This window comes from Camelina sativa, chromosome 13 (assembly GCF_030686135.1).
Source record: "Camelina sativa cultivar CO46 ecotype springtype chromosome 13, ASM3068613v1".
Taxonomy (NCBI): Eukaryota; Viridiplantae; Streptophyta; class Magnoliopsida; order Brassicales; family Brassicaceae; genus Camelina; species Camelina sativa.
The window spans coordinates 9236553-9255569 of NC_141892.1; the positions used below are offsets into that span (position 1 = coordinate 9236553).

Below are 19017 nucleotides of genomic sequence, written 5' to 3' on the forward strand. Positions count from 1 at the left end.
GGTTCTTAGTTTCTATTTTCTTGTAATTTTCATACTGCAAGCACAACTCAAAAGGAGAATTGTTTAGCTGTCGCAATTGGAGGTGTAGTTAAACCTTTTTGTTTTTTTTGTTCATAGAGATGTAAATAACCTCTTCTTTTTTTTTTTCGTAAATAACATTTACTTTTGCCAACTCATTGACCAACTGAAATTTGGAGTTAAACTAATTATAGGATAAGGCCTGTAACATAAGAGCAACTAAAAATTATAATAATGACATTTTGATTAGGTTTGAATAATCAAGAAGGGATCCAAAATGTATTAAACCTTCTAATTTTGTGTTAAATGCTGTCATCCATAAGCTGTCTCCTTAGGTTCAAGAGTAGCACATCAAGTCATCAACACATATTTTTTTGTGAAAAGAAAAAAATTTCATCCGGTTTCAACCAAGAATCGAACCCGGAGGGTAAGATACTCCTACTCCCTAAGGGGGCCTTGGTAGCAACTAGCAAGAAGCATTGGATTGGGCTTCCCCATCTTTGGCTTTTTCACATAACATACAATTTTTAATTGGTTCAAGAAATATTTCTTCGGGTTTAATTGACCGGTACGGTTGACTGGAATTGAATCAATGATACACGATCGGTTAATTAGTTCCGGTTTTAGGTCTTTTGGTTTGGTAAATAAAGTATTGGATAAGGTACTCAAACTAATTTGAATCTCAACCAAACCGAATTGAACTACGGAAGATGACGCTAATTTATAATTACGATCACCATAGAGGCAATGACACGACACAGATAAAAAGATGGAAGATGGCAACATGCAGAGACTATAAAGAGATAAAAACAAAGAAATAACTTGAGACCAAAACCACCTGTCCACATAAAGAGACCTGTTTTCAACACGTGGCTAATCCCTACATGTTTGAGAACACTTGTTAGTCTTCCGGAGAAGACAGAGTAGCATTTTCATTGCACCGTTCGTACAAAGGACCTTTCATCTTTCTATATTATCTTTTTTAGCAATCTGAATAACAGAAAAGTCAAATACAAAACCCCCACAAAAAGAGGGATTCTCTGAAAACACTCGAAAACAAAACTTAAAAGATCTTTTGGTTTACTTTAGAAGTCAAGACAGTTCAAAGATTTAACTCGATGAAGGTACACGAGACAAGATCTCACGCTCACATGTCTGGGGACGAACAGAAGGTATGTTGCTACATAAATTGATCTTTTTTTTAATTTGTGTTAATGAAGGTGCTTTTAATTTTGATTGGTTTCTTATGTGTAATTTCTTCAGAAGGGAAACTTGCGGAAGCATAAAGCAGAAGGGAAGCTTCCAGAAGTCGAACAGTCTCAAAAGAAAGCAAAGTCCGAGAATGATAATGGTCGTTCTGTCAACGGCGGCGGAGATGTTGCTTCAGAGTACAATGAGTTTTGCAAAGCGGTTGAGGAGAATCTGTCCGTTGATCAGATTAAAGAAGTTCTTGAAATCAACGGCCAGGAATGTTCTGCTCCAGAGGAGACCTTGCTAGCTCAATGGTCAGTCTCATAGATCGTTTGTACAACATCTTTATTTGTAGAGATTTTCATATTTACATGCTAGCTTTGTTTCGTTGAGCAGCCAAGATTTGCTGTTCTATGGGGCGTTAGCTAAATGCCCTTTATGCGGAGGAAGTTTGATTTGTGACAAGGAAAAGAGATTCATCTGTGGAGGTGAGATTAGTGAGTGGTGCAGTTGCGTGTTCAGTACGAAAAATCCTCCTAGAAAAGAGGACCCAGTTAAAATCCCTGACTCCGTCATGAACTCTGCCATATCTGACGTAAGCGTTCCAAAATTTATCAATAATGTTCTGTGTCTGTTTAGTGATTTCGCTCAGTTGAGTTGTGTCATTTTGTTTTGTTTTGATGTAGTTGATCAAGAAGCACCAGGACCCTAAAAGTCGACCTAAAAGAGAGCTAGGCTCTGCTGACAAACCCTTTGCTGGAATGATGATTTCTCTCATGGGACGTCTCACTAGGACACATGTAACGTGTTCTGACTTTGTTGGGATCTTTGTTGTGATTCCTTGATTTACACTAAAGAGTGGGTTCCCTCTCTGTTATTGTAGCAATACTGGAAGAAAAAGATTGAGAGAAACGGTGGGAAAGTCTCCAATACTGTTCATGGCGCAACATGTTTGGTGGTTTCTCCTGCTGAGAGAGAACGAGGTGGTACTTCAAAGATGGTGGAGGCAATGTAAGGGTTTAGGGGACTTTATCAGATTTTTGTTTGTTTCGGATTATTTTTCAAGTCGTTCACTCAGGTGTTGTTTCTTGTGCCTTAAGGGAACAAGGCCTACCGGTTGTGAGTGAAGCTTGGCTGATCGATAGTGTGGAGAAGCATGAAGCACAGCCACTCGAAGCTTATGATGTGGTCAGTGATCTTTCAGTGGAAGGGAAAGGTATTCCATGGGATAAGCAAGATCCAAGCGAGGAGGCAATTGAATCCTTATCGGCCGAGGTATATAGATTAGCCCATTTAGGTAATGCTTAGCTTCAAATGAGATGACTTCTAAGAATCTGATTTTTGTTTTTTCTTTTCAGCTCAAAATGTATGGGAAAAGAGGAGTCTACATGGACACGAAACTTGAGGAGAGAGGAGGGAAAATTTTCGAGAAAGATGGACTCTTGTATAACTGCGCCTTCTCGATATGCGACTTGGGAAAAGGGCGTAATGAGTATTGTATTATGCAGATGATCACGGTGCCTGAGAGTAACTTGAACATGTACTTCAAGAGAGGAAAAGTAGGAGATGACCCTAATGCGGAAGAGAGGCTCGAGGAGTGGGAGGATGAGGAAGCTGCTATCAAAGAGTTTGCAAGGCTCTTTGAAGAGATAACAGGGAATGAATTCGAGCCATGGGAACGTGAGAAGAAGATTGAGAAGAAGCCTCATAAGTTTTTCCCAGTTGACATGGTCTAACCATTTTACCTTTCGCCTCAAGCACCTGTTTTTGTTGCTTGATGTAATGGATGATTGTTGATGTTCTGTATGTTCTGTAGGATGATGGGATTGAAGTGAGAAGTGGGGCGCTTGGACTAAGGCAGCTCGGCGTTGCTTCTGCTCATTGCAAGCTTGATTCGTTTGTTGCGAACTTCATTAAAGTTCTGTGTGGTCAAGAGATTTACAAGTACTAATTCTTGACACATTCCTGATTTTTTATCAAGAACTCTTCTCTGCTTGCTTGTGAATGATCTGATCTTTGTTGTTCTTTTTTAGATATGCCTTGATGGAGCTTGGATTGGATCCGCCTGATCTGCCTATGGGAATGCTAACTGATATTCACTTGAAACGATGTAAAGCTTTGGTGGAGAATAGTCTTCATGTATCACCTCTTGCTGTTATGAAGTTATGATGTTGACCAGTGAGTTGCGGTTCTGTTTTTTTTTCAGGTGAAGAGGTATTACTGGAGTTTGTGGAGAAGCTCAAGACAACAAAAGAGACGGGTCAGAAAGCTGAAGCAATGTGGGCAGACTTCAGCTCACGGTGGTTCTCTTTGATGCATACTACAAGGCCGGTGCGATTGCACGATGTCCATGAGCTCGCTGACCATGTAAGTAAATTAGAGTTTCTCTCTTTGTTCTGATGAGTTTTATGTCAATACAGTGAAGTTTCATAGTGTTTCTTTGTTCTTATGAGTTTTATATCTATGCCACAGGCCGCTTCTGCTTTTGAGACGGTGAGGGACATAAACACAGCATCTCGTTTGATAGGGGACATGCGAGGAGACACACTCGATGACCCGTTGTCTGACCGCTACAATAAACTTGGTTGCAAGATTTCTGTGCTAGACAAAGAGTCCGAAGATTACAAGATGATTGTAAAGTACTTAGAGACTACTTATGAGCCTGTGAAAGTCTCTGATGTTGTAAGCTTACTCTCTTGGCATGTATTTATGGCAAACATTTCAAATAATTTTACTATAATGATGTGTTATGTTCTGGTGTTGTTTCAGGAGTATGGTGCGTCAGTGCAGAACGTTTTTGCAGTCGAGTCAGATGCAATGCCTTCATTAGATGACATCAAGAAGTTACCGAACAAGGTCCTTTTATGGTGTGGTAAGGATTCAAAAATCCATGTTTACTACTCTTTCCCTTTGCGAATTTTGTCAGATCAGTTATTGGTTCTTCCTTGCTCATAGGGTCTCGGAGCTCAAATCTATTGAGACATATCTACAAAGGGTTCTTACCTGCTGTCTGCTCTCTTCCAGTCCCCGGTTATATGGTAATTATAACTGCTTTACGACTGTCTTTTGCACCATATGTTTAGATCATAATCGTCTCATGTGCTGCTTTTATTCTACAGTTTGGGAGAGCGATAGTGTGTTCAGATGCAGCTGCAGAGGCTGCAAGGTATGGTTTCACGGCTGTGGATAGACCAGAAGGGTTTCTTGTATTGGCCGTAGCATCACTTGGCGAGGAAGTTACAGAATTTACAAATCCACCGGAGGACACTAAGACATTGGAAGAAAAGAAGAATGGTGTGAAAGGGTTAGGGAGGAAGAAGACTGAAGAATCAGAGCATTTCATGTGGAGAGATGACATAAAAGTTCCTTGTGGACGGTTAGTTCCATCGGAACACAAGGACAGCCCTCTCGAGTACAACGAGTATGCTGTGTATGATCCGAAACAGGTAAACATGGCAAAAACGGAATCTGTTTTTTGTTCAATTTTACTTGGCGGTTTTGTCTTCATAAGTATATTGGTTTTGCTTGACAGACAAGTATAAGGTTCTTGGTGGAAGTGAAGTACGAAGAGAAAGGAACAGAGATAATCGATGTTGAACCAGAGTAGACTGTATATACAGACGTTGGTTTGATTTTTGCGGTTGGCGGCGGCGAGAAGCCATGACAAGATGGTTTTTTGGTGTTTCATGTTTTCTTATCTAGGTTGCAAACTTGCAATATGGTGAATGTAAAATTGGCTTCTTCTTTTGGGTTGTAAGGAAACTGTTTTAACTATGTGACTTTTGCTGTGTAAAGCTTTTTAGAGTGATCAGTACTCTCTAGTCTCTACTGTTAAATGGTCTAAAACCTCTGTTTTCATATTTGTTAAAAGGTTTGACGCAATTCAGATACGAAGAGTCAAAGACTGTTTTGAAATAGACAGAGTTAAAAGACTGTTTTGAAACAGAGGTCAGACCTTGCAAATTGCAATAGCAACACTAGTTTTTAGACACGAATGTCACTTCCGAATTCTCAGAAGACAGTAAGAAAGAAAATAATAACTGCCAACCGTTTTGCCTATTATCGCGACTTCACACAGAAAAGCGTTTTTGTTACTTCTTCTTTCTTTGGTCTCTCTCATCTTCTCAATTGCCTCAGTCGTGTGACCAAATGGCCAACATATACGACAACAACTTAGTCAGAATTTAAGCTTTCCCATTGAATTCCTCATAAGGAAATCAAACCTACCACACGACGAGAGAATAACCATGTTTCAAAATTTTGGGCGACTCCAAAAGAGTATTGTTCTGTTTCTTTTACAGGAAAGACAAGGAGTTTGTTCGTCGCTTCTTTTGGCTGTTACAATACAACATACATACGGATCCATCTGTCTGATCATCACCATCAAAACTTTACTTATGCAAGACAACTTTTAAGGTAATTTGGTTGTCTCTGTGGATTCATAAGCAGCATCGGCTGAAGAAGTATCTATGTCGTTGAGACCCAACTCCTCGTTTTGATCCCATGACCTCTCGTACTCTTCATCTGTAGTTCAAACATAACAACACGTGTTATCTGTAATTCACAACTTTGAGTCTTCATTTATCTCTCAGTTTCAGTACGCAGTTTACAAAATTTATCTAGAAAAACGAAGGATTGGATACGTCTTCACTAACTATTGTTTAGTTCTTATTCGGATCCATCTTAAGGTTGCACAGTCGAGGGCAAACGAGCAACTTACATGTGAGCTGATGATCATCTTTGATATCATCTGTTACTGGTGCAACAAAGGAATTTGCTAATTCATCATCAAGAATCAAAGTCCATGGCTGTTCTAAACTTAGGAGCTGCAAAATAAGAAAACACACGTTCACTATTGCTGTTTTCTTCCACATCAAGAAGACGACAAGGCTAATAAACAGGATTTCGATAAAGTTGCTACCTTAGTGAGCCTGGCTCCAAATTCTCTCCACTTGTTCTTTTTACTCTCTTCCAGACTATCACCAAAAGTGAATCCATGAACTCTCGCAAGGCCTGTGAGAAATCATACCACACTTCAGTCAGTAGCTAGGAGGGCTAGGAGGGAGCTCTAATCCATCATTCGTAATGACAAATCTCAAAACGCCTCCATTATCCAAACAACAAAAGCTTTGTACGGCAGAATATAGTATAATTGTATCAGCTACTTGGTATACTGATTTATGCCATGGACTCATGGTTCAACATATATGTTCTAGAGTACTTAGATCACTTCAAATGATTATAACAAGGATAAAGGATAACGTTGATATATTAAAGGGCATACTCACTTTCTCTGATTTGTGTGACCAACCCTTCCACTGTTGTTACCATTCCACCAAGTGTACCACCAGCTAGCTCCAGATCAAGTTCTGGGATTATTACTCCTGCTGTGTCCGACTAGTACACGTGATCAACAAAATATACCATTAGTGACGTATTAGGTGTTGCTCTAAAATTATAATTGATCATAACCCACTTCTTAGCCTACGTAGTGGACCATAATGTTGTCTAGTATAATATTGCCATCAGATGTGTTATATAGCCACAAAAAATGCCCAGAAAGATCAAACAAGCATGTTTTACAACTGATCTCAAAGTTTTTACACTTTCAACACCTGCCACTATCTAACTATATTATTTTGTGCCAGGACATGAGAATATACCATACATAATTTGGTAGTGAGCAAGATTTTTTGTCAAACCTTTACCCAACTTAAACTACATACATTCTGGAAGAGCATAAACTCAAACAGTGGCCATCTCGAGCTACTTTATTATACTTATTACATACAATGATATGGGGAAATCTCTCTAGATACGCCACTCATCCTGAATTTCTAAGAGAACCGGTGCAAAACAAACTGAAGCGAAAAACTAACCTTGATAACATCTCGGCTAAGGTCAGAAATGTTCCTCACAGAGAGAGTAATTTTCTTTCCCTTATCAGGAATTGCACCACCAGGCTTCAACTGCTCACAATAACCTAAAATAGTTAGTAACCTAAACACCAGGCATACATCTAAAATTATCTAACAAGATCAAACCAACGAAAGCCAACCTCAGAATTACGATAGCCACAACTGTCGCATGTAGATGCCATGACAATAACTTCCTGAAAGTACGGGATTTCTATTTTCTGTTAAGTGGTAAACAGCATCTAGGAGTTCATCAACAAACACAAATACGGAAACTTGTTGCAGAAAACCAAGGAAAGGACGGATCTAAACTTTGAAAGGATACTAGTCACGAACATCCGTGTCTCACACGGCTCCGTACATGCTCCGCAAGTTGAAGGGAAAGTCATCACCTGTTAGAATGTGATATGAAATTATCTTATTACAAAGTTTTTTACTCCCACAAATACAACTCTGGGCACTGATTATAACCTTCAAAAGAACATTCAACAAAAACTATGTCAAAAGTTACATAGTCCGAAGTTACCTCTTCAGGCGCAGAGTATCTGAACAAGTTGTCGGAAATATCAGTGCTATTACTCTGAGCAATTGCGCGATGACCAGCAGTTGCTCCAACTGTTCCATTAGGCACATAAGATGTTTTAGCAGAAGGTGCGCCAACGTTTCCTTCTGATTGTCCAGCTTGAGATGGGTTAGCAACATATCCAAGTGTTGCTTGTTGCTCTGGTGTTCGCTCATAGAATTTGATGGTTAAAGAGGGGTCTGGTGATGGAGCATGTCTGTCATGTTGCAAACTTGTCATAAGCAAATAAACGAAGCATATTCTTTCTATTTTTAGATCCAAACTGAATATCCTTACGGGTTCTCAATGAAACTGTTTCCAGCAGGATCATCCAAAATGAAAGTGAAGGGTGTTTCTGCTTTAGCACAAGCTCTCAGTTTGGACAAGAATTGGTCTATTGCTTCAGCAGTTTTAGGATCAACTTTCTGTGTCCAGCAAAATAAATAGATTACTATTCTTGACTGAAAAACTATTTAACTGAGCATAAAAACATTAATGTCAAGCTCACAGAGAGAATTTACCTTGCGTTCATCTTGAAGGGCACTCAGTTCATCGGCAGCCCGTGCTAATATCCCTTCCACCTGTAAATGAGAAAATAAAAGGAAGCTGTTGACAAAGAGCTAGGTAAAAGGAAAACTAACAAAATCTGTAACGAAGTTGCATAGGACTATAAGACTCCACAAAGAAAGAGCTAACACCAACAAGAGGTTTTCCAGCTGCTAACACCGGGTTGAAGCTAACAAAGTAACACATATGGGGCTTTCATCACAATCTTGCGAATAATCATTGCCCAAGTGATAAGTAGATGGTTATATTATCAATAATTGCGCAATTAATTTCTTCTCATGAGTAGAATAAACGTTTTTTACGTTGTTCTGAGAAACAAATACCCTGAAAACGTTCATAACAAGATGGTTAAGATTTTAAGGACTTACGGTAGACAAACTTCCACGTTGGGCCTCTGGTGGAATTTCAAAATCCAGTTCAGGAATCTGAAAGCGTATATTCACAAACTACAGTCAGTCTTTAGCTTCAAATCAGTCCAGTTTTCATAATATGAGAAGCAAACTAATTCACAGTTTTCAGGAATATGCAGGAATCAGCTCAGGTTTGCAAATCAGAGTATTTTGATTCCGAAGAAGCAATGACATGGCACTCCCAAACTTAGATGACCACTAACCTTAATAGTGGCTGATTCAGATTTCACAACTTGCCGGTCAAATATCTGCATATAGACAGAAAGAACAAGGTCAAAATTAGCCTAGGAGTGAAAGACAACAGAAAACAGATATATCTCCAAATGAAGAAAACGAAATGAACAGAAAAAAACAGAAATTTGGATGAATCAATGCATCAACCTTCACATCACCAGCTAGAACCTCTAGATTATAACAGCATCCTCGGGGTTGAATCTCTCCCGCGAACTGAACTTCATTATTCCTATCAAACAGATCAGAATAAAATTACAGGCTATATCTTTTCAATTGAGAAAAAACAGAAAATATCTAGTATTTGGTTTTCTAGAACAATGCCCCTGCTCATATCAAATACTTGAAAGCATCTCAAAATCTTTAAAATTTGTACCTTTCTCCGCAGTGCGGACATTCAAATGCAGATATTAAGACCTGTAACCAGTAGTAAGTTAGCAGCAAGCTTGTAACCAAACATAAGGTCGAGAAAGGCATAAATAAAATGTCCAACCAAGAAACATGTTTCTTTAAACCAAATAATAGAAATTTGTGAGTTTCTGGCGCCCGAGAATGTGGTCAATTCACAATGAGTAAAGTAAGAAAAAAACTGAATATAGAAAATGGACAAAAGTTGGTACTCTTCAGAACAGGGTACATCATACATACCTTTCTGAAGTGAGGAATTAAGGTCAATAGAAATCTAGTGGTTCCCTGGAAAAGAAATAAGAAGCTATTTTATGCATTGACGAAGGATTAGGAGAAAGGCCAGGAAAATGTCATACAATGGAGTATTAACAAAAAGAGTATGGTAGCGGAAAGTCCACCATATACAGATTCCCCAAGTGCTTGCCACAAAACCACAAATATCAATAAATTTCACCTCAAATTTCTCAGTCCTAGCCAATAAGTTTTGTTTTTGTCCCCGCTACAGTTCATAACAATCTAAAGAACTATTGGATTGCAGAAAGAACTAATGATAAAGCTAAAGTACATTAAAAATATGTGCATGTACACTATTGGAAACAAGCTGAAACCAAAGAACAAAGGCTAAAGAGAAACTAGCCTGTTTCCTAGACCCAATATTAGTTGAAAAAAGTTGCAACCAGTATAACTCTGCCTATGACAAAGGATAAGGACTACACAACCAAGATCAAGAATCCCAAAGAAACTATGAAAGTATGTCTGTGTGTGAGATAGAGAGAGAGAGAAGGAGAGAGGGAGAGATACATTTTCATTGCAGCGCATGCACATGCTCTCAACAACATAGAGGGGAGCACCGAAGGAGAGGTCGGCAGTTACAGCTTCAACCACCGATCTAACATCAATCTGTTCATCACTTCCGCCGTCCATTATCTCCAAAGTTTCTACAAACAATCCCAAAACCAAAAAAAAAGCTGATTAACCCCCAAAGTCAGCGATTCTCAGAAGACAAAAAGACCTCTAAACCGGTCAGCGAGCAACACATCATTAGGAAACAAAAAGAATGCTAAAAGCATGAAACTTTATGCGTGCCCATCAACAGCTAATTCTAAAATTCATATTTGAAGTGGAAGGCGTAACAAATTTTTGTTGATGATTATTTGCAATTTCCTGGGGAAAGCTTATAAAAAAAGAAAAGGTCGTGCCTTTATCCTAAAGGGAAGTTGGATTCCTGACCTAAACACCAAATTAGGTACTGGCAAGGTTCCAGTTATACATATAAAACCATAGGATACAAAAACAGAGATAAGAAAGGTCTTGAGACAGAAGAGAGCTACGAGCAGAGATAAGAAACAGAACAATGGGACAGAGAGCTTTGTACCTCGAGCAGGTACGGAACAGAACAGGATAGAGAAACAGAGAGCTCACGTCGCCGGGAGAGGAACGAGCTGAGCCAGAGAGTAGAAAACGCAGAGAGGCAATCTCGGCTCTGCTACTCCCAAGATTTTTAGGGTTTGTTTGTAAATTTGCACAACCTATCGCCGTTCGTTTCCAACGACGCCGTTTAGATAGCCTTTTTGGATATTTTTTTTTTTGGTTATAAAAATAATAATTTTGGATGATTTGGATGACGGTGAAAGTCTGAAAGATCATACATATGGAAAGGAAACGAATCATTGTTAGATCAAGCCCCAAATTTTGTTGTAAGAAATAAAAATGAGACATACACTTCATTTGGTAGAAATTGCACTAGTTTTTGGAGATATGCCTTTAAATTGCTTAACCAGAGGCCTAAAACTGGATTGGAAGATTACACCAGAGGCTTATATACAATCGTCGTCTTTCACTCTCCCTTCTTGTAATCATTTATAAACAATCTTGATGCAGCAGGGCCGACTCAAAACTACACTCTGTGCTATATCATAAGGAAAGGGTGAAAACATTGTTATAGACAAGTTATTGTTAAAAACTAACTAATCAAAGTGTGTAGCTGTCCATTAACATGGACCAATCAACTACAATTTGCCAAATTGACATGTATTTACTAAAAATCACACATGTATCTTATAGTCTGATAGTTCGATTGACTTTAAGGCATATCTCCACAATGTATTTATTATCTATAAATTAAAATCATAGCTATATCAGTCAAGTCACATCCTATATTGAAGTTTCGTAGTTCATACAATGTGGCTGCGAGAAGGTACTGGTGTATAATTGGTGTGGATTCAAAGTTCTAACTTTTAAGGGTGTCTCCCAAATTCAAACCCCACATTACACCCATACCTTAACTTACATGAAAATGCAAAAAATGCAGTGAACTAGACATCGTACATGTGCTCTACAGTTGTCAAAGGTTCAAGTATCTTTAATATCACACGGCTACACCCATATCATAGTATGTCCGTAAGTCAACTCCACCGGTGCCATACCTATATCGAATGAAGAAATATAATGCTTTATGTAGAAACTAGATTTCCACAGTGAATTTGTTTATAGGAGAAAACAAATTCAGTAAAGTAATCTCTCTAGAAAACCGATCTAAGCTTTGAAATTAGAAGAAAGGGAATTGATCTCGAAGATTAGGGTTTAGATTGCTAAGAACAAGAAGAGAACTGAATAATTGTATTCCATCCTCCCTCCTTTACCATGGAGAAGTCTCTCCCTATTTATACATATTCATAGATCGCATAATATATTAACTTTCCTTATGAGACGAACTGAAATAAGGAAAGTTGCTTTATCTCTTGAGTCGGCCGCCGGGCGAAGTGGAAGTCGGTTCTTCTCCTTCGAAGCCGGGCTTCCTCCGTCCGAATTGGGTTTAAATGACCTAATTGAGTTCTTAATCGGATTCCCGGTTAAATAACCAAATTGTCTTTCTGGTTTAGTTCGGTATGTCGGGGGTGCTAAATCCCGCACCAACAATTAGTCCCCCCCAGTTCTGAATATTCGAAATTCAATTCAAATATTTTGAACTATGAAAAAGAAAATATCTGATCTAAACCATAAAGAATTATTTGATTTTACCCGGATTTCCGCGTCATATCATTGTGAATCGTCTGAACGACACGTGTCGTTTGCGTCACATCTGCTAGGTCGGAAATTGAAGAGTCGCGTAGGTCATAATTACTTTTCATAGGGTTGCCACCCATTCGACTCTATAAGTATGCTCCCTCTCTTCGTCATTTTTCATTTTCTGCCAACAGTGAAAGGTAATCTGCTCTGAACTCTCTTCTTTTTATTTATTTATCTCCATTTTTCTTCCGCACTCACCGAACTCACATTATGGCGGGCATTTCGGATCCTTCTTTCTCGCCGGAAAGCGAAAGCGGACAATTAATTCGTCGCACCTCCAGACGCATTGCGCAGATCGGAGAATCCAGTAGATCGGGCTCCGAAATCCCACTACTTCAAACTCGCTGCTCGGCTGGAGCCTCATCATTACAGACTCCTCTACTAGTTTGCCATGAAGACAAGAGTGCCGAACTGACTCAAGATATGTTATCACAGGAAGAAGATCGGTTCGCACCTTTAGGAATCTCTATCGAAGACATCGATCCTTTGTTAGACCATGAAGGACGAATTGGAGGCGACAAGAGTTTGAGTTCGATCAAAACCGTGAACGATATGCTGAACGCATGTGGTCTATTTAACAGCAACGTCACAATTTTGATTCCTCGAGCTGACCAGCGCCCCTAGAACCCCCCGGAAGGGTATATATACTTGTACGAGGGTTATTTTACCAAAAGTCGCCTCTTATTCCCAATCCCAGCGTTAATATCACTCTACGCCCAAAGACGCAGGATAGCGATCTGACAGTTTGTCCCCGGAGCCATTTGTAACTTTATGGCTGCCCTTACCATAGCAGCTGAAGTCGGAGTCAACATCGGAGTTCAATGCTTTGAGCAACTATCCAACTTTAAGTTATCAAAGAGTCTGCATCGCTGGGAAGTGAATATGAGGCCGGCGCACAATTTCCTTGTCGGTAAAAGAGTGAACAAATTCAAGAAGTGGGCGAACCACTACTTCTACGTCCGCGTCGATCAGTACTCACTCGTTAATCCATTGGGTTTCCATCGGAGAGTGTGGAATGAAAATCCTGGTAGATTTTATATTTCCAGTACATTTTAACTGGCTTCGGCGCCTCTGACCAGTTTTAACTTTTTCGTATCTTGCTTCCAGATCGTCCATTTTGCGCAACGCGTCTAGCTCCAGACTATCATCCCGTCAGGGACGCTCTACTATCCGGGAACAATCGTCGGTGGGAATTTATTACTCGTATCCGTGTTGAAACAGCGATGGGCAAACCCATGACAACATTCCCAAGTTTCGCGAGTTCGCTGGGGCGAACTGCAGAGCCAGCCGGGTCACGTGTCGTTGAATCCGACAGTCTTCTGATCGTTTGCTGAAAAACTCAGGCTGCCATCGAAGCCGATATCGATCCTCCTCGGGACCGGACTGACGTCGATCCTGTTCAGGATCGGACCATCGTCGATCCTACTCGGGCCCCTAAAGAAAATGTCGACATAGTCGACGTTGCGAAAGACGATACCCTTCCCCTAGCTTTAGGGAATGTCGATCCTCCGAACGATGAACGGGATGTCCATCATCTTGGAGCTAGATCGAAAAAGCAGAAGAGGAAGCAGAAAAAGAAGAAGCAGATAGGAGATGACTCAGTCGCTGAGCCGCAGTCGGTAGTAAACCGTAAACGCTCGGCTGAAGACGCCGGACTGGAATCTGCCGACCGATTCCACCTGGCAAGAGAGAATGACAAAACAGATCGGTTTAACCTTCGAGTATTTCGGTGATACCCCTCTGGTCACAAATCGCGATGCTTCAGGCGAACTCTTCCGAATCTTAAAGATCTCCAGTCGAATCCTTCCGTCAGTGGACGAACTGGAATTCAAACAAGCGTTCCTTGATGTCGCTGAATCCCACTTAATGGTTTGCCTTATTATTTTCTTTAACTAGTTCAAACTTTGTGCGGGCAAAACTGACGTATGTTCTTTGAATCCACAGACTGCCGCCAGCATGAATACGCTGACTCAGTTGTACGGTAGGCGAGCCAAAACCGATAAGAAGTCTGGATTTGAGCTCTAAAAGGTGAAGGAATGCGCGGAACAAATCCGAGTCGCCAGCGAATCTAAAGACAAGAGGATCAAGGAGCTTGAAGCTCTTATCGCCGAAAAGGATGGTATCATCGGTAAATCCGAACTGAGGATTGGCGAACTGAATTCCCGAGCGCTTACTCTCAAAGAACAGAAATCCGAACTGCAGGGAGCATGTGACGAGTTGAAAATCCAACTCGACTTTGAAGTTAAAAGACTTCGGCGGGATCGTTTGGAGAAGGTGGAGCGAACAGCGAAGAAAGCACAGACTCGATTGGATAAGATCAAGGCTTATCTAGTCGAACAAGAGAAGATTCGCCCCTTGGAAGATCTGTTAAACCAGGCTACCGGAGTACAAGAAACTGTGCAATATCTGATTGAAAAGGGGGCCTTCATTCCCGAGGAGCGAATTGCGGAGATTGATAAAAACAAGGCCAAAGCCGAGGAAACTATTAAAGCGATTGATGTCCTCGAACTGAATGAAAATGACCTCGTCATGTCCCCGGATCAGCTCGGTTATGAACTTCGTCACCCTGGAACGATGGCTCCGGACTCCGTCCACCATCCGTATGGCTCCAATGCCGAGAGCTTCCAGGCTCATCTGACCGGTGCCTTGGATGCTTAACTTTCATTTTTTTTTTTTGTTGCAAACTCTATTAAGTATGGATTTGAATACTCTTGTAAAACATTGCCGACGTGTTCGGCCCATTCTCCCTTTTGGAACTTCTTTGCCGGAATTTTTCCTTTTTACCAGAATAAGAAAATTGACAATTTCGAGGAATTGCATCTTTTCCATTTTGCACGGAATATGGAAATTTGGAAAAGATTTTACCTCCTAATGGTGTTGTCTCCGAACTAAACAACTTGCAAAAAACTTTCAATCAAAGCGATGTCAAGCTCTATTAGCAGCGTGGAATCCCCTCTAGTCGGGAATGATGTCCCGACGTTCTCAAACGCCGAAGCTATCGAAAGGGGGATGGCCTACTACCCGAACATCCGAGCTCCTTGGATGCTGATGTTCCGCGTCAAACCGGAAGAAAGACGTGACTTGGAAGAATTTCTCCATCAGGTGGAATACCGTCACACGGAGTATCGCGATCGGCTCGCCGCATCAGAACAAGCGCAACGCGAATTGCTGCTCAAACTTGAGATGCTCGAATCCCATCCAAAAGATTGGATTGAGAACGGATTTGAGAGGATAGCAGCCCTGCCGCCATGCCTGGTTGCGTACTGCAACGAGTGCCAAAAGGAAGCAGATCGGAAGCCGACACACATGAATCCTACCCTGATTGGTGACTTCATTCCAGTAAACGTCAAGCCGTTTTATATTAACAGGGGTGCTAATGATGCCGAACTTGCTGAAGCCGACACCTTCTTTCGTCAGGTAACTGTCATTCTATTTTTGATTTTCTTTTATCGCGAGACATCCAGTAATGTCCGCTCCAAACTAATCCGTCGTTGACTTTGCGTATGCAGATCGAAGGCACACATCAAGAACTGAGCCAGGATCTTCAGTACTTTCATATGAAAAAGGTAGGATCGACCGCCAGCTGAGGAATTTGGAATCCGAAATTGCCATACTCAAGGCAAAAAGGAAAAGGACTATTGACCTGCTGGATGAGTCCGAACAGAAGGCTAGAGCACTGGAAACTCGCACTGAGGATTGGGGGAAGACCGGACTGCAACTGTTGTGGCCGATGCCAAAACGACTCAAGACGAGTGTTCGTGAGATCGCCGCGAATGGCGCACTAGTTCGGAATTAACATGTTTTATTTGAGTATTTAATAAGATTTAGCCGCATTGTAGTAGGCGAATTTTGAATTTTACCTTGAAAACCAGAATAATATTTTACCGCATTAAAGCAGGCAGTTTTTACTTAGTCGTTGTTTTCGCTATTTTTTGGTTTCCTGGCGAGACGTCTCCTGGCTTATTCTGTCTCCTGGCTTATATCCGGCAATTTTTATTAAACGATGGTAGAAAACATCGATCAAAGTTTAAAAATTAGGCTATTTGGCCCTAACGGGATAAGTTTGGTCGGAGGACGAGATACTGGGCTCGGCTTATCTCCTTTGCTTTAGTTCGGATGTCGGACTGCAAAATTAAACTCTTGGTTCGGCTAACCATTCCGTCCGAACTAAAGTTTGGGTGCGAAATAAATACTCTGGGTTTGGCTTATCCCAAAATTAAAAGATCGGGTGCGGAAAAAATACTCTGGGTCCGGCTTATCCCTACATATGAAAGTCACGTGCGAAGTAACAACTCTGGGTTCGGCTTATCCAGAGAAATAGTGCATAGTTACGCGAGTTGATCACCTGGCCAGGGTGTCAACAAGGAGTGAGTTCGGTATGTATCAATACTTAGTCCAGATCGGATTAAGAACAGAGATATATGTATACATACTCTCCTTTTTTCTTTTTGGAAATAAAAAGACGCGTTGCATTAAATGTGTTATGCGGTCTTTGAGAATTATTCTCGGGACGCAGGGAAAATTTCGCTGCGTTCTGATTGGTGGACTTGGCGGCGGTTATTTCCCACGACTCTATATAAATAGGGTTGAGTGTTGGGAAAAAGAAACATTCCAACTTCCACAATTTCAAGAAAAAGAAGAATGGTAACTACTCGATCCGCATGGCTAAGAAAGGCCCGAGAAAGAATAGCTGCTTCGGCGAGCGGTTCCGGTCGGGCGGAGACGTTTCTGGTTCGTGCACCTGTCCCCTTCGTCGATATGACTGGTGCGGAGGGGAGTCTTATATGCCAGGAGCTCCGACGGTACCGAGCTCGCCGCTATTGGTTGGGGGTTCATCTTACGGCGAGACGTCTTAGGCTCGCTGAGATCTGTCGGTTTTACCGCTTGGATGGGACTGTTCGGGTCCTGAACGAGATGATCGCCGAAGGTTTCTTCTTGGCGAAGTGGCGTATGACCCGGCTGCTTGCCGCGCGTGCGGCGTGCCAGAAACAGGTTGCGCGCATGGAGGTGCCTGCCCTACTTGAGGCCGACTGCCAACCCCTGGAGGATACCGCACACACGTTTATCACGGATATCTGGGCCTACTGGGCTTCCCTGGAAAGGTTGAGGCGATATGCCAATTTTTTGGAATCGGCTGGCCCAATCATTAGCGAAAGGCATATGGTCGAGGGCCCGTGTACCTTCCTGGAAGATTTGGTGTCTAGTGGCTTTTAAGTCTTGGCGGAAAGACTTGAGGCCTTAAGGGAGGCACGCCGGATTTGGCGAGCCTAACTGATCAAGACGGAGGTGGAGGAGCCATTGGAGGACAATCTGTCTGGTCCACGTCCTCCACTTCGGCTGCAGGACCATCCAGAATGGTAATGGTGGGCCTTGTACCTTGTCGAACTCCGACTAGTTTGTCGCGAAGGGTTTTCCCATAGTTTGTCGCGAAGGGTTTTCCCCTTTGCGTCTCTTTTCTCTCTTTTTTTTATCTATTAATCGGTCAAATCTCCAAAGCATGTAATAGCGATTGATCAAGGGTTGGTTGTATCAATTTTCTCATTCGAATTATCCGAATTAGGCAATGGAAGTTCTCCATTTGTATATGAAATAATGCTTTTAGACGAAGTGTAATGGAAATGAATCCAAACGACTTTCAGCGAAGTCTTATGAAACAATGAAACTAGTATCGCGGAATTTGGCGTACTGCCGATCTGAGTGTATTCGAAATAAAGAAAGAAGTTTTTTCAGCCGGGAAAAGACTTTATTAATATCTTAGCTGCATTCACTTAATCTTGAAAAGACAAGGAATTGCCTACGTACCCCGAAACGGGGATCAAGCCAACCGTAGTTCGTATTACAAAGGAAAGATGAATGGAGTTTGGATTCCCGAAAACTCCTAGTTAGGGAAGTGACGACGACTTAGTAGTAATAACGCTTCAATTGGGCTGCGTTCCACGAGTTTTTGATCCGTTCTCCGGCCATGGTTACGAGTTCGTAGACGCCCGGGCAAACTGCCCTAGATACGAGGTACGGACCCTCCCACCAAGCACCGAGTTTACCGGCGTTAACTTCTTTGGTGTTCTCGAAAACTTCCCGTAGAACCAGATCGCCTTCTTTGAAACGCCGCTGACGAACAGTCTTGTTATAATACCGAGCCGCTGCGTCTTGGTAGTGTTGCACTCGGAATAGAGCTTGATCGCGCAGTTCTTCGGCAAGATCATTGTGGTCAATCAGAATCCTGTCGTTAAGTTTGGGATTGTCGACCATCATGGTACGTCGGAGTGTCGGGACTCCTGCCTCGACTGGGGCGAGTGCTTCGAGACAGTACGCGAGGGATAAAGGGGATCGAGGTGGTCTGCCCCTGCCCCCTTCCTTCGACCTTGTCGTTTTTTAAGTCCGTCGACGATCGACTTATTAGTGGCCTCAGCTTGTCCATTTCCTTGCGGGTATCGGGGAGTCGAAGTGCTGAGGCGGATTTGCTACTTCGTCAGGAAACGTCTGGTGATCATCGAGGTGAATTGTGTGCCGTTATCGGTGACAATCTGTATGGAAGTCCGTGACGACATATGATGTTCTTCCATATGAAATTGGTTACGTCTAAGGATTGGATCCTTGTGAAGGATTCTGCTTCGACCCATTTGGTGAAGTAATCGGTCAGCACCAG

The 19017-nt window shown here is 41.7% G+C and overlaps 3 protein-coding genes across 3 annotated transcripts; 1 reads left to right on the forward strand and 2 right to left on the reverse strand.

Annotated features, from left to right (window-relative positions):
• The first annotated feature begins 952 nt into the window (after window positions 1–952).
• LOC104736255 (protein ADP-ribosyltransferase PARP3-like) lies at window positions 953–5020 on the forward strand. Its single transcript, XM_010456210.3, has 15 exons — window positions 953–1190; window positions 1282–1523; window positions 1606–1804; window positions 1896–2009; window positions 2093–2220; window positions 2310–2484; window positions 2568–2939; window positions 3026–3153; window positions 3243–3319; window positions 3416–3576; window positions 3682–3891; window positions 3979–4081; window positions 4165–4247; window positions 4329–4655; window positions 4742–5020. The coding sequence occupies exons 1-15, from the start codon at window positions 1137–1139 to the stop codon at window positions 4814–4816; spliced, it is 2448 nt and encodes an 815-aa protein (XP_010454512.1). The 5' UTR covers window positions 953–1136; the 3' UTR covers window positions 4817–5020.
• A 431-nt stretch (window positions 5021–5451) lies between these two features.
• On the reverse strand, window positions 5452–11364 carry LOC104736256 (uncharacterized). The gene is made up of 18 exons (XM_019234979.2): window positions 11024–11364; window positions 10678–10937; window positions 10104–10240; window positions 9543–9587; window positions 9271–9311; window positions 9045–9126; window positions 8867–8911; window positions 8622–8678; window positions 8208–8267; window positions 7984–8111; window positions 7651–7903; window positions 7450–7516; window positions 7268–7338; window positions 7089–7178; window positions 6498–6606; window positions 6131–6222; window positions 5930–6035; window positions 5452–5733 (listed from the first exon to the last, which is right to left on the reverse strand). Exons 3-18 carry the CDS (start codon window positions 10224–10226, stop codon window positions 5621–5623), a joined length of 1482 nt encoding a protein of 493 aa, XP_019090524.2. The 5' UTR covers window positions 10227–10240; window positions 10678–10937; window positions 11024–11364; the 3' UTR covers window positions 5452–5620.
• Window positions 11365–18272: 6908 nt separating this feature from the next.
• On the reverse strand, window positions 18273–18620 carry LOC147929339 (uncharacterized). Its single transcript, XM_087480578.1, has one exon. The coding sequence runs from the start codon at window positions 18618–18620 to the stop codon at window positions 18273–18275; it is 348 nt and encodes a 115-aa protein (XP_087336704.1).
• Between the last annotated feature and the right edge of the window lie 397 nt (window positions 18621–19017).

What these genes read in the sequence shown, in the direction of transcription:
- LOC104736255 (XM_010456210.3), top strand. Translation starts at nt 1,137, where the DNA reads ATGAAGGTACACGAGACAAGATCTCACGCTCACATGTCTGGGGACGAA. An exon ending in TTGAATCCTTATCGGCCGAG is followed by an intron (nt 2,485 to 2,567) that starts GTATATAGATTA and finishes TTTTCTTTTCAG; the next exon opens with CTCAAAATGTATGGGAAAAG. An exon ending in AGTTTTTCCCAGTTGACATG is followed by an intron (nt 2,940 to 3,025) that starts GTCTAACCATTT and finishes TATGTTCTGTAG; the next exon opens with GATGATGGGATTGAAGTGAG.
- LOC104736256 (XM_019234979.2), bottom strand. Translation starts at nt 10,226, where the DNA reads ATGGACGGCGGAAGTGATGAACAGATTGATGTTAGATCGGTGGTTGAA. An exon ending in GCATGCGCTGCAATGAAAAT is followed by an intron (nt 9,588 to 10,103) that starts GTATCTCTCCCT and finishes TTTCTTTTCCAG; the next exon opens with GGAACCACTAGATTTCTATT. An exon ending in GGTCACACAAATCAGAGAAA is followed by an intron (nt 6,223 to 6,497) that starts GTGAGTATGCCC and finishes GATTTCTCACAG; the next exon opens with GCCTTGCGAGAGTTCATGGA.
- LOC147929339 (XM_087480578.1), bottom strand. Translation starts at nt 18,620, where the DNA reads ATGGTCGACAATCCCAAACTTAACGACAGGATTCTGATTGACCACAAT.